Genomic DNA, 12,893 nt, shown 5'->3' with positions numbered 1-12,893 from the left:
TGTTATTCTCTAGCTAAAACTTCAAGTGCTACATTAAATATATACAGAAAGAGTGTACAGCCTTGTCATGTCCCTGATTTTAGTTAATCACTTAAAGTTTCTTTCCACTTAATTTTATATTGGCTATTAGCTTACTATATATTGCCTTTAATATGTTTTGGTAAACACTTTGTATCTCTAAGCTCTCCAAGACTTTTAACATGAAGGGGAGTTTATAAGCATACTTTTTTGCAAACTACTTTTAATAAGGGTTCAACCTCTCCTCCAGCCCACCACCCAGCAGAAGTAGTGGAAGAGAAAAGTCATTAGGATATGGGAGAAGTAGACATGTTTAGCAAAAGTTCTTTAGGGGTGAGCTTCATCTTCTTTCTCAGCAGTTCAGTCCCATAGCAACACCAAAATGGGACTCAGCACCTGCAGACCAGTTGGCAGGCTTTCTGTTGTTTCTGTCATTGTTGAAGTTCAGCTTAAATCCATGAAGGTCTAATAAGGTAAAAGGATTTATCTCAATTTTCTTGTATCTGTTGAGGCTTGCTTTGTGACCAATTATATTCCATGAACTGCTGACAAGGTTATTTGGTTCATTTCAGGCATAATGTTGGTTTCTGTCTAGATGCCCCGCTCATTGGTAAGGGTGGGTGTTGAAGTCTCCCACTATTAATGCATGGAATTCAATGTGTGAATAAACTTTAATAATGTTTCTTTTATGAATGCGGGTGTCATTGCACTTGGGAGAGTAAGTATTCATAACTGATGTCTCAGCTAGGTGAATTTTTCCTTTGGTGAGTGTGAACTGTTCTTCTCATCAGTTTTGATTAATTTTGGTTGAAAGTCTACTATTTTTCAAACTGGCTAATTTTTTTTCACTTTTTATTAGTTATTTTATTTATTTACATTTCAAATGTTATCACCCTTCCCAGTTTTTCCTCCATAAGCCCCCTATCACCTCCTCCCTCCCATCTGCCTCTATGAGGGTGCTGCCCCTCCCACCCACTCACTCCTGCCTCAGCAGCCTAGCATTCCCCTATCTTGGGTCATCAAGCCTTCCAGTGGTGCCAGATAAGGCAATTCTCTGCTACTTATCCAGGGGGAGCCATGGGTATCCCCTGTATACTTTTTGGTTGGTAGTTTAGTACCTGGGAGCTTTGAGTGGTCTAGTTGGTTGATATTGTTGTTCCTCCTGTGAGGATGCAAACTCCTTCAGCTCCTACAGTCTTTGCCCAAACTTCCCCATTGGGGTCCCTGAGCTCAGTCCAGTGTTTGGCTGTGTACATCTACATCTGTATTGGCTCAGCTCTGGCAGAGCCTGTCAGAAGACAGCTGTGTCAGGCTCCAGTCACCAAGCATTTGGCATCAGCAATAGTGTCAGACTGATTTCCAGAGTGGTTGTACCAGTTTGCAATCCCACCAGCAATGGAGGAGTGTTCCTCTTTTGCCACATCTTCGCCAGCATATGCTGTCAGCTGAGGATAGAATATACCATATTTTCTGTATCCATTCCTCTGTTGAGGGACATCTGGGTCTTTCCAGCTTTTGGCTATTATAAGTAAGGCTGCTATGAACATAGTGGAGCATGTGTTCTTATTACAAATTGGAACATCTTCTGGGTATATGCCCCGGAGTGGTATAGCTGGGTCCTCAGGTAGTACTATGTCCAATTTTCTGAGGAACTGCCAGACTGATTTCCAGAGTAGCTGTACCAACCTGCAATCCCAACAGTAATGGAGGAATGTCCCTCTTTCTCCACATCCTCACCACCATCTGCTGTCACCTGACTTTTTGATCTTAGCCATTCTGACTGGTGTGAGGTGGAATCTCAGGGTTGTTTTGATTTGCATTTCCCTGATGATTAAGGATGTTGAGCATTTCTTTAAGTGCTTCTCTGCCATTTGAGATTCCTCAGTTGAGAATTCTCTGTTTAGCTCTGTACCCAATTTTTAAATAGGGTTATTTGGTTCTCTGGAGTCTAACTTCTTAAATTCTTTGTATATATTGGATATTAGCCCCTCTATCTGATGTAGGGTTGGTAAAGATCTTTTCCCAATCTGTGAATTACCATTTTGTCCTATTGACAGTGTCCTTTATCTTACAGAAGCTTTTCAATTTTATGAGGTCCCATTTGTCAATTCTTGATCCTAAAGCATAAGCCATTGGTGTTCTATTCAGGAAATTTTTCCCTGTGCCAATGTATTTGAGGTTCATTCCCAATTTCTCTTCTATTAGATTCATCGTACCTGGTTTTATGTATCCTTGATCCACTTAGACTTGATCTTTGTACAAGGAGATAAGAATGGGTCAATTTGCATTCTTCTACTAGCTAACCACCAGTTGAACCAGCACCACTTGTTGAAAATGCTGTCTTGCGGGGCAGTGGTGGCACATGCCTTTAATCTCAGTACCTGGGAGGCAGAGGTAGGTGGATTTCTGAGTTTGAAGCCAGGCTGGTCACAAAGTGAGTTCCAGGACAGCCAGGGCTACACAGAAAAACCCTGTCTCAAAGAAAGAAAAAAAAAGCTGTCTTTTTTTCACTGAATGGTTTTGGCTCCTTTGTCAAAGATCAAGTGACCATAGGTGTGTGGCACGTTTCTGGGTCTTCAATTCTATTCCATTTATCTACCCATCTGTCTCTGTACCAATACCATGTTGGTTTTTATCACTATTGCTCTGTAGTATAGCTTAAGGCCAGGGATGGTGATTCCCCCAGTTCTTTCATTGTTGAGAATGGTTTTTGGATTTTTTTTTTTTTTGTTATTCCAGATAAATTTTGAGAAATGCTCTATCTCTGTGAAGAATTGATTTGGAATTTTGACAGGGATTGCATTGAATCTGTAGATTACTTTAGGTATGATGGCCATTTTTTACTATATTAATCCTGCCAATCCATGAGCATGGGAGATCTTTCCATCTTCTAAGGTCTTCTTCAGTTTCTTTCTTCAGAGACTTGAAGTTCTTGTCATACAGATCTCCCACTGCTTGGTTAGCATCACACCAAGATATTTCATATTATTTGTGACTATTGAAAAGGGTGCCATTTCCCTAATTTCTTTCTCAGCCCCTTTATCCTTCGAGTAGAGGAAAGCTACTGATTTGTTTGAGTTAATTTTGTATTCAGCCACTTTGCTGTATACTATATCATCTGAAAATAGTCATATCTTGACTTCCTCCTTTCCAATTTGTATCCCATTGATCTTTTTGTTTTGTTCTGTTTTGTTTTTTGTATTTTGGTTTTGTTTTGTTTTTGATTTTTTTGGTTTTTTGGTTTTTTTGGTTTTTTTGGAGACAGGGTTTCTCTGTGTAGCCCTGGCTGTCCCGGAACTCACTCTGTAGACCACACTGGCCTCGAACTCAGAAATCCACTTGCCTCTGCCTCCCCAGTGCTGGGATTAAAGTCGCGCACCACCACCGCCCAGCATATCCCATTGATTTGTTTTGTTGCCTAATTGCTCTGACTAGAGCTTAAAGTACTGTATTGAATAGATAGGGAGAGAATGGGCAGCCTTGTCTAGTTCCTGACTTTAGTGGGATTGCTTCAAGTTTCTTTCCATTTAGTTTGATGTTGGCTATTGACTTGCTGCATATTGCTTGCATTATATTTGGGTATGGGCCCTGAATTCCTATTCTCTCCAATACTTTTAGCATTCTGAGAGTTTCCTCTTCATTTAGCTGTTTGCAAGTGTCTGAGTTTTTTGTTATAATTAATTAACTTGTATTTTCACTCCATATTTTATTCTTCCTTCCCCAATCTACCCTCCAACTGTTCCACATCCCATACCTGTTTGAGTTTTATGAGGTTTGAGTTGTCAATTGTTGACCTTAATTTTGGGGTAAATAAAGTCATATTCCAAAAGTCCTTTCCTACACTCATGTCATATATGATGCTGTCTAGATTTTCTTCTAGCAGTTTCAGGTTTCTTCTAGAATATTTCAGGTTTAGTGTTCAAGATTTTGATCCATTTGGAATTAGAATGTACAGCATGATAGACACAGATCTAATTTTCTTCTTTTAAACATGGACAGCTAGTTTCCCCGGCACCATTTTTTTAAAGTGCTTTCTTTTCTCCAGCTTTAGTTTTTCAATTTTTGTCAAATATTAAGTAGCTGAAGTTACATGTACTCATTTTTGGCTCTTCAACTTTCAGTGGTGGATGTGTCTGTTTTTGTGTCAATACTGTATTGACTTGTGACTTTGGCTCTGTAATGTATCTTAAGATTTGGAATTGTTTTCCCTTCAGCACTTTTTCTTCCTGTTCAGGTTATTTTTTCTACCCAGGACCTTTTGTGACTTCATATAACACTTAGGATAGTCCTATTTCTGTGAAGAATACGATGGGGATTTTAATTGAGATTTCATTGAATCTATACGTAGATTGATGGAATAGTTATTTTCATGGTATTAAATCTGCCCATCTTTGAACATGTAATGTCTTTCCATCAATTACTGTTTATGGTGGAGAAGAGTTAATGACAATAACAAATTCAGTGATTTCACAGAAATATTGAGGTAAACTTGCATTAGATGACACTTGTACATTTTTCTTGTTTCCCTACAATGGCTCAGAGATAGCATCATTAGAATACTGATTAGAGAAAATATGCATCACAGATTTTTAGAGCTAATAGCATCCATAATTAAGTAGTAAAATGAGGAGGGAATTGGGAAAATGAGAATAGAGAGAGTAAAGTATGAATGAGAAGATTAGTACATGTTTTATGGGCATGAATAATAGTAGATAAAATATCTTACAGCAGTTCACCAAGGCATTGACAGGGGTATATTCTGTGCAGGCAATTGTCTCCAGGATGCCCAGGGAAATTCTCCACTCCAAGCTCCTGTGCCTCTTTTCAGCTTCCATAAACTCACCTGGTTATGCTCCAGTCATCAAGCCACCCACTGCTTGCCTCTCTGTACACTGGGTTAAAATATTTCCACCTGCTGTTTTTCTAGTGTCCATGTCTAGAAGGGAAAGAACCTCATTGGCTGCTACCTTTGTCCTTGACCTGATGCAGACAAGATGGTGAAACTTGGTGCTAGCTTGGCTATTCTTTTGGAAAGAAAAATTCCAATAAGCTTATTTCTTTTTTCCTTTCTATGCTAAATAATAGTAGAGTCTACTATTCCTTACTGGGACTCTAGTCTTTCACTGAGTCTTTTAATCCATCATCACACCCAGGAATCCCCTGAACCATGAATATAGTTTTTAAATTTTATATTTCCAATTTAAGGAAGAGAATTTTATCTACTGTATGTAACTAAAGCATGTTCACTATCAATGTGTATGTAAATGCTGTGGGTTTTCATTATTGACAACATATCTTTAGGATGAGTTTGGAGGTGTCTATCAGAGACCCATTAGCTGTTACTTTTGAATTTGTAATGATGTACAATGGTGTGGTTAGTAGAAGTAGAAGCCACTTACCTCATGGCATCCAGGTAGCAAAAATAGAGGTAGGATTAAGCCATTGTTGCAATATTACTCCCAATAACAAACCTCCAATCAATAACTTCCTTTCCTTTTAAAAAAATGTTTTATTTTCATTATTTGTATGAATACACAAATATCTACCAATTGAGTGCAGGTGCCCATGGAGGCCAAAAGATTCTATTTGATCTCCTGAATCTGGAGTTACAGGACGTTTTGAGTCATGTAAAATGGGTTCTGGGAACCAAATTCAGCACCTTTGCAAGAGTGTTACATGCTGAGCTATTTTCCTAAGCTCTCTCCAATTAAAGGCTTCACCATGTCCAAGTCACACCACAGGTTAAAGGTCATCACCATTAATTGAATGTGTCATGTACAAGCAATAGCAACATCCAGTTATTTATGGATAGAAAAACTGTTCATTAATGATCCAGTTCTATGCTTGCTAGAGTGGTAGGCAAAAATCAGAATTATAACTTACACATGTCTGATTTTCTTCAGACTCCCCAGTCCGTATGCAGTGAAAGTTGTGGTCCTGGATTCAGAAAATCCCTCCAAGAAGGAAATGTGATCTGTTGTTTTGACTGCATTCCATGCCCAGAGAATGAAATTTCCAATGAGACAGGTAAGTGTGTGCTGTATGGAAAAATTCTCTACTTCTAATGTAGAGCCCCATTCTTATGAGGATTGAGGGCCTCTGAACTCAGATTCTCACACTTACTGAAAACATTTTACAATGATCTATCTCCCTAGTCCAAGTTGTTTTATTAGTAATAAAATGAATATTAAGTGCAGTGGTGCACACCTTCTGCATTCAGGAGGCAGAGATAAGCAGATCTCTGAGTTTCCAACCAGCATGGTTTACATAACAAGTTCCAGGACAGCCAGGGCTATATAATAAGAACTTGTTTTTAAAATAATTTTATAGCAAATAACTTGCCTTGCCACAGATGTCTTTGATTGCTATCCCAGGGCTTAAAGGACTTTCATCAGTGCTCCTCTCCTTGTCTACTGAGGTTATGGACAACACACAAAGAATGACTCAGTGCATTCACACTCACATTCACATGCTACCTCATTCGGGTTCCAGTACACAAAAGGTGACTGACAGGAGTGATTTGAATGTGAGAATAGTTAAAACTCCTCTCTCCTTTACATACTGGGAGGAGCTCCTGGGGGAGGGGGGTTGGAATGAGACAGACAAAAGATTATTTTAAGATTTTTCACTACCCTGAAGTCAGAGCAAATGTTTCCTTAGTGGGTGTTTCTCCATATATCTCTGAATATGGTCAAGTGTGATCAAATCCTTCAAATATCTGTGACCAAAGAGGAAAGATGGACAAACATGATATGCCACCCTCATTCTTAAAATTCTCACATTTGCCTTCAGGCTTAAAACATAGGCAGCTCTCTATTCCTTCAGAATCAAGGAGGTATCTAAAAATATTTTTCATCCATCTTCAAGGGAACCACTTTTTACCTCATTCTGTGAGTCTTAATTCCCCCACAGTACTGAACTCCACAAGTTTAGGTAAGAAATTCCTCCCAGAACAAAGATTCCATTCTCTCCCCACTCACCACTCACAAGGATGAGGCCATATTGTATTTCAAAATGCAGTTAGTCTAATTTCCAAAGTTCCCATAGTCTATAACAGTCTCAATATTGTTTAAAAGTCCAAAGTTAAAGTCTCTTCTGAAACTCAAGGCAATCTCTTAGCTGTCACCCCCAGTAAAATATGTCAAAATACTGATCATATACTTCCAACATAACATGACATAACCATTTCAAAAGGGAAGAAAAGGACCAAAGTGAAGAAATACTGGTTCAGTGCAAGACCAAAAACCAGCAGAGCAAACCAAATTCTGCATCCCCATTTCTGATACCTAAGTATTTTTCAGTACTCCAACTCCTTTCAGCTTTGTTGTCTGCAACACACTTCTCTCTTGGATTCATTCCACATCTGGTCAGCAGTGTCCCTCAGCAGATATCCCACAACTGTGGCATTTCCACTATCTGAGGGTCTCCAACATAATCTAGACTTCATCTTCACAGCTTCACTCAGTGGCCTCTTTGGGCCCCAATTAAGGGACACCCCTATAACAAGCCTGGTAACTTTCTTAGTTATGGGAGAAGATTCCACAGCTCCTTGAAAGGATTCTTGACTCTAAATCCAAAACCATGTGGGTGAAACTGCCACCACTCTGTTATTTGCTGGGGCTGGAACATGGCCCCCTCATTCAACTACATCTTTATTTGCTTTCTTTTGTCAATGGTTTCTTTTACTGCTTTAGCTTTTCCTTAATTTCTTTCCACAGTTTGGAAGCTTAGCTGGGTGAGATCTTTCCCTGAGGTCACCACTCACTTAATTTATTTAGCATCAGGCATTTCTTTACATGTTTTATCTCCTGAACACTGGTCTTTGCACCATTATATTTTCTGGTGCTCATAATCTCCTCAAACCATACATTCTGGTTTTTTCCTTGCTCAGATTACTTCTTTTCATTATAGATCTGCATAAGGGTGACCACTAACAACCATGTAGCAGTGAATACTAGACAGTATTCACTTCATTTAAACAGTATTTAGACTGTTATAGACTATGGGAACTTTGGAAATTGGACTAACTGCATTTTGAAATACAATATGGCTTCATACTAGTAAACACTAGACTGTCTTGAAATCTCCTCTACCAGTACCATTAATCTAAATTTCTTCAATTTATCCACCGACTGATTATGTTTTACACAAACCCAGAAAGCTGCCACATTCTTCTCCAAAATATCACAAGAGCAATCTCTAGGCTAGTTAGTAATGTTCTTCTCCTGGGAAGCCTCTTGGGTCAGGCCATCATAAGCTACATTGCTCTCTGCACCACTATCTTCCATGCTCCAACTAAGATGGCACATTAAGCCCCGCTTAAATCATCCAACCACTGTTTTGGCCTCACATTCCTACAAGAAACATGGTCAGGCCAGTCACAGCAACATCTCAGTCCTGTTATCAACTGCTGATTTGGATACTGTTCTACTGCTGTGAAGATCCACAATGACCATGATAACACCTATAAAATAAGGCATTTGTTGTGGCTTGCTTAGTTTCAGAGGTTTAGTCCATTATCATCAATGTAGGAAGCCTGATGGCACACTGACAGATATGGTGCTGAAGAAATAGCTCAGAGTTCTACATCTGGATCTGCAGGCAACAGGAAGAGAGCCACTGGGCCAGACTTTGGCTTTTGAAAGCCTCAAAGCCTACCCCCAGTGGCCCCTCTGACAAGATCACACCTTCCAATCCTCAAGTACTGCCATTCACTGATGGTACTATGTATCCAAATATATGAGCCATGGGTACCATTATTATTCAAACCACCACAACACACATGGTATGCAAGTGGAAATGAGAAGACAACTGTGGGAGATCAGTTCTCTCCTTTCACCTTTTTGCAGGTCCAGGAATAAAACTCAAGTTGTTAGGCTTGCAAAGCAAGTGCTTTCCCCAACTAAACAATCTTGCCTGTGGCTCCAACTGGATAATTTTGGTTAAAAATACAACTCCCTCGCCACAGGCACCCTTTAGCTTCTACCAGAGTATGTTGATATACACTGAATTAGAGTTCAGGGCAGCTTCTGTGGATGTTTAGAGTGTTCTGTGAACCCTTGCATTCTTAGTATATGGGATAGACTTTAGAAACAGGAAAACCAAGTTTTCTACTTTCTCAAGCACAGTGGTGATACTGATGATAGTAGTAGAGTGGTGAGGAGGGGTGAGGTGTTGCTCGCGTGCACACGCATGGATGTATCACTCTCCACCTTCTTTTTTTGAGACAGGATCTTTCACTGAAACTGCAGCCTAATTTGGCTTACACTAGCTAGCTAGCGAGCTTGAGAGACCTTCCTGTCTCTGCCAAACCAGTTCTGAGATGATAGGTGCCTGGAGCTGTACTTGTGCTTTTATATGGGTGCTGGGAATTGAACGCAAGTCCTCATACTTACATGGCATATATTTTACTAAGACATTTCCCAGCCCCCTCCGTGGATTTTGTCTATGATCTACTCCCTTTTTCCACTTTAATAAGTAACTTGACACAGCTGTCACCATGTTCCTTCTCAGCATCTATTTCATACAGAACATCAGAATCCCTTCTCAGTTTGCTTCTAGGACCTGCCACTCAAAAATATTTTTAAAATGTGTTCTCTAGTAGTTTTATACATGGATCCTCCCATATCCCCTTCTCAATTTCATGTCATCTTTATTTTTTTGCTTGTTTGATCGCTTTTGATTTTATAACCCACTAAATCCAATTAGTGCTGCTAAAACACACACGTACCAGAAAATGGTTGACTTACCAGGAATATCCCAGAAGGAAACTGACTTTCCTTCCTCCAGTCATAAACTCCTCACAAGCCTCGGCTAGAGTGGGAGCTCATAAGCCCCTCCCTGATCCATATGAAAATGTTAGCTGTCTTAATCTTACGCAAGTCTTGTTCAGGCAAACACATCTGCTATGAGTTAATGGGTGTAGCTGCCATATCATGTCCAGAAAATAGTCCTGCAGCATTCCTCCTCAGTGTTTTTGCTCTTATACCCTTTCTACCTCCTCTTCAGTGATGGCCCCTAGGCTTTGGGAAGAGGAATGAGATATACATGTCCCATCCAAAACTTTGGTTTACTGGGGTTGTTTCTGGAGAGTCTCCTTTCTCTTTGGCTTTTTACCCTAGAGTGGAGAGGAAGTGATATCCCACTTCCTTAACATTTTGTTTGGTGGTCTTTGTTGAGGTCAGCTGAATCATTTGTAAATCTAACATTTACTATCTTTTAACAAGGCATAGGCTAAAGAAGAGAGAATTGCAATGGGGAGATGGCTCAGTAAGTAAAGCTCTTACCCATAAACATGGGAGCTTTGGTAAATTTTTAACAATTGTGAACCTCCCTTCTCACCCAGGGCTGCTGGCCATTGACAGTCAAGGACAAAGAGAGTGGGGGTGGGGGAAGCTGGATCCAGAGGATGTGAGTACAGATGGTCAGACTGACTTCTAGGATAAGCTTCAGTGAGACAGCTCAACTTTATTTAGGGTGAACTTTATTTGCTAGGCAGGTTCTTGTAAGGAAAGAGGAAGTTGAACCTATAATCTGGCCATAGACTATGTGGGAAGTACAGACAGTAAGGACTAATAGGAGAGCTTTCCAGACATGGACTGCAACCTTAATAACAGGATCTTCCAACAAACAATCACATAAAAACCAGGTGTGGTGGTGGCCTGTGCCTGTAATTTCAGCATGGGGGGAGGGGGGCACAAATGCAAATCCATGACACTCCCTGACCCGTCAGACTAGCCTAATCAGCAATCCCCAGAGAGACCACATATTATAAAACAAATTAGATGGCTCATGAGGAATGTACCTTAAGTTGACCTCTGGGTGCCATGTGTACAAATACAAGCATGCATACATATTCATGCACACATATGCACTAGCACAACTACAAATATTCACTTAAACACACACAGTATAAAGACTCCAGGATTGAAAGAAAATACTACTGCTCAAACCTCATTACATTTACTTTGAGAGAGAGAGAGTCAATGTGAGAGGGAGTACATATACCATAGTGCACATACAAAATTGGGGAGTCAGTCATCACCCTTCTATTTTGCTTGAGACCATGTCTCTTCACAGATGCATTAGCTAGGCTAGATGTCCCACGAGCTACTGAGACAAATTCTGTCTCTGTCTCCCATCTTACTGTAGGGGTGAACTGGGATTACAGACATTTGTGCTGCTACATCCAGCCTTTATCTGGGTCCTGGGAATCCAAACTCACATCATCAGGCTTGTGTAGCAAGTGCATTTACCTGGTGAGCCATCTGTCCCCAGTCCAGGAAATGCTTCATAGGGAGTCAATACTGGAACAAAACTGAAGCTATGCAGTGTATGTTCCTAAGTTTCTGGAAATGGGAAAAATGATGGTATCAGAATCTTCAAACCAACATATAATTGAACGAGGAGGAGAGATCATAACTTGTCCGTGTCATGATGCAGTAGTTGCATTATTCCCTGCATAATGTTCTTTCATTTGATGCCTGAAGGAACAAAGGAAGGCTATCAGGCTAACCTACTCAAATAAGTGGGAGAAGAAGAGGGACTGTGAACAAAAGAATAAAGAACATGAAATAACAAAAAATGTACATTTCACCAGATGTGGATCAATGTATGCAGTGCTTAGACCATCAATATGCCAACACAGCACGGGACCACTGCCTCCAAAAATCTATGACCTTCCTGGGTTATGAAGATCCCATGGGGATAGGTCTGTCCTGCACAGCCTTGTGCTTCTCTGCATCGTCAGCTCTAGTTCTTGGCATCTTCCTGAAGCAGAAAAACAGTCCTATTGTGAAGGCAAATAACCGCACTCTCAGCTACATCCTGCTGGTCGCCCTTAACCTCTGTTTTCTCTGTTCTTTTCTCTTCATTGGCCATCCCAACACAGCCACTTGCATCCTACAGCAGACCACATTTGGAATGGTGTTCACAGTGGCTGTTTCCACTGTCTTGGCCAAAACTATTACTGTGGTTCTGGCCTTCAAGGTCACTGCTCCAGGAAGAAGAATCAGGTGGTTGTTAGTAACACGGGCACCTAACTTCATAGTTCCCATCTGCACCTTGATCCAGATTATCCTGTGTGGAATCTGGCTGGCAAACTCTCCTCCCTTCATTGACACAGATACACATTCTGAACGTGAACATATTGTCATCATGTGTAACAAGGGCTCAGTCACTGCCTTCTACTGTATGCTGGGATATCTGGGGGCGCTGGCCCTGGGAAGCTTCACCATGGCTTTCCTGGCCAGGAATCTACCCGACACTTTCAATGAAGCCAAGTTCCTGACATTCAGCATGCTGGTGTTCTGCAGCGTCTGGGTCACCTTTCTCCCTGTCTACCACAGTACCAAGGGAAAGGTCATGGTGGCTGTGGAGGTCTTCTCCATCTTGGTCTCCAGTGCAGGACTTCTAGGCTGTATCTTTGCCCCCAAGTGCTACATCATTTTGTTAAGACCACAAAGGAACTCTATTCAGGGTCACAGGGACAAAATACATTATAGTTATAGTTATAAGACTTAATAAACTTTTTATTTATTGTTCAAGTTAGAACATTATTACATTTTCATACATATATTTTGTTCCTATTCATCCCCCTAACAAGCTGATAATACCCCCATCCCCTCTATCTGTCTCCTCTTGTTCCTTATCTTAAAACAATCTTTATTTCTATATTCATATGTATGTTTCATTACCCCCCTCTTTCCCAGCTCCCTCACTTTCTTCCCTCTCTTGGCTACTTTCTACTTTCATGTGATTGGGGAGAAGAAAGAATGAATGCCAGCTACATACGATATTTATACTTATGACCATGGCTTTAGTCACACAATTTAACAATTTCCAAATCCATAATTTTCCTTTTAAATGTCATGACT

At 40.4% G+C, this 12,893-nt stretch overlaps 1 protein-coding gene across 1 annotated transcript in view; it reads left to right on the top strand.

Moving 5' to 3' along the window:
- LOC110300074 (vomeronasal type-2 receptor 116-like) overlaps positions 1–12,540 on the top strand; it is a 45,842-nt gene extending 33,302 nt beyond the window's left edge. Inside the window, exons 4-5 of the mRNA XM_021170121.2 lie at positions 5,922–6,045; positions 11,618–12,540. Coding sequence (XP_021025780.1) covers positions 5,922–6,045; positions 11,618–12,540 — 1,047 coding nt within the window. The remainder of the gene's footprint in view (positions 1–5,921; positions 6,046–11,617) is intronic.
- Positions 12,541–12,893: the final 353 nt, after the last annotated feature.

This window comes from Mus caroli, chromosome 8, assembly GCF_900094665.2.
Source record: "Mus caroli chromosome 8, CAROLI_EIJ_v1.1, whole genome shotgun sequence".
Lineage (NCBI taxonomy): Eukaryota > Metazoa > Chordata > Mammalia > Rodentia > Muridae > Mus > Mus caroli.
The sequence above is the reverse complement of the archived record's forward strand: the minus strand, read 5'-3'. Positions and strand labels throughout refer to the sequence as shown.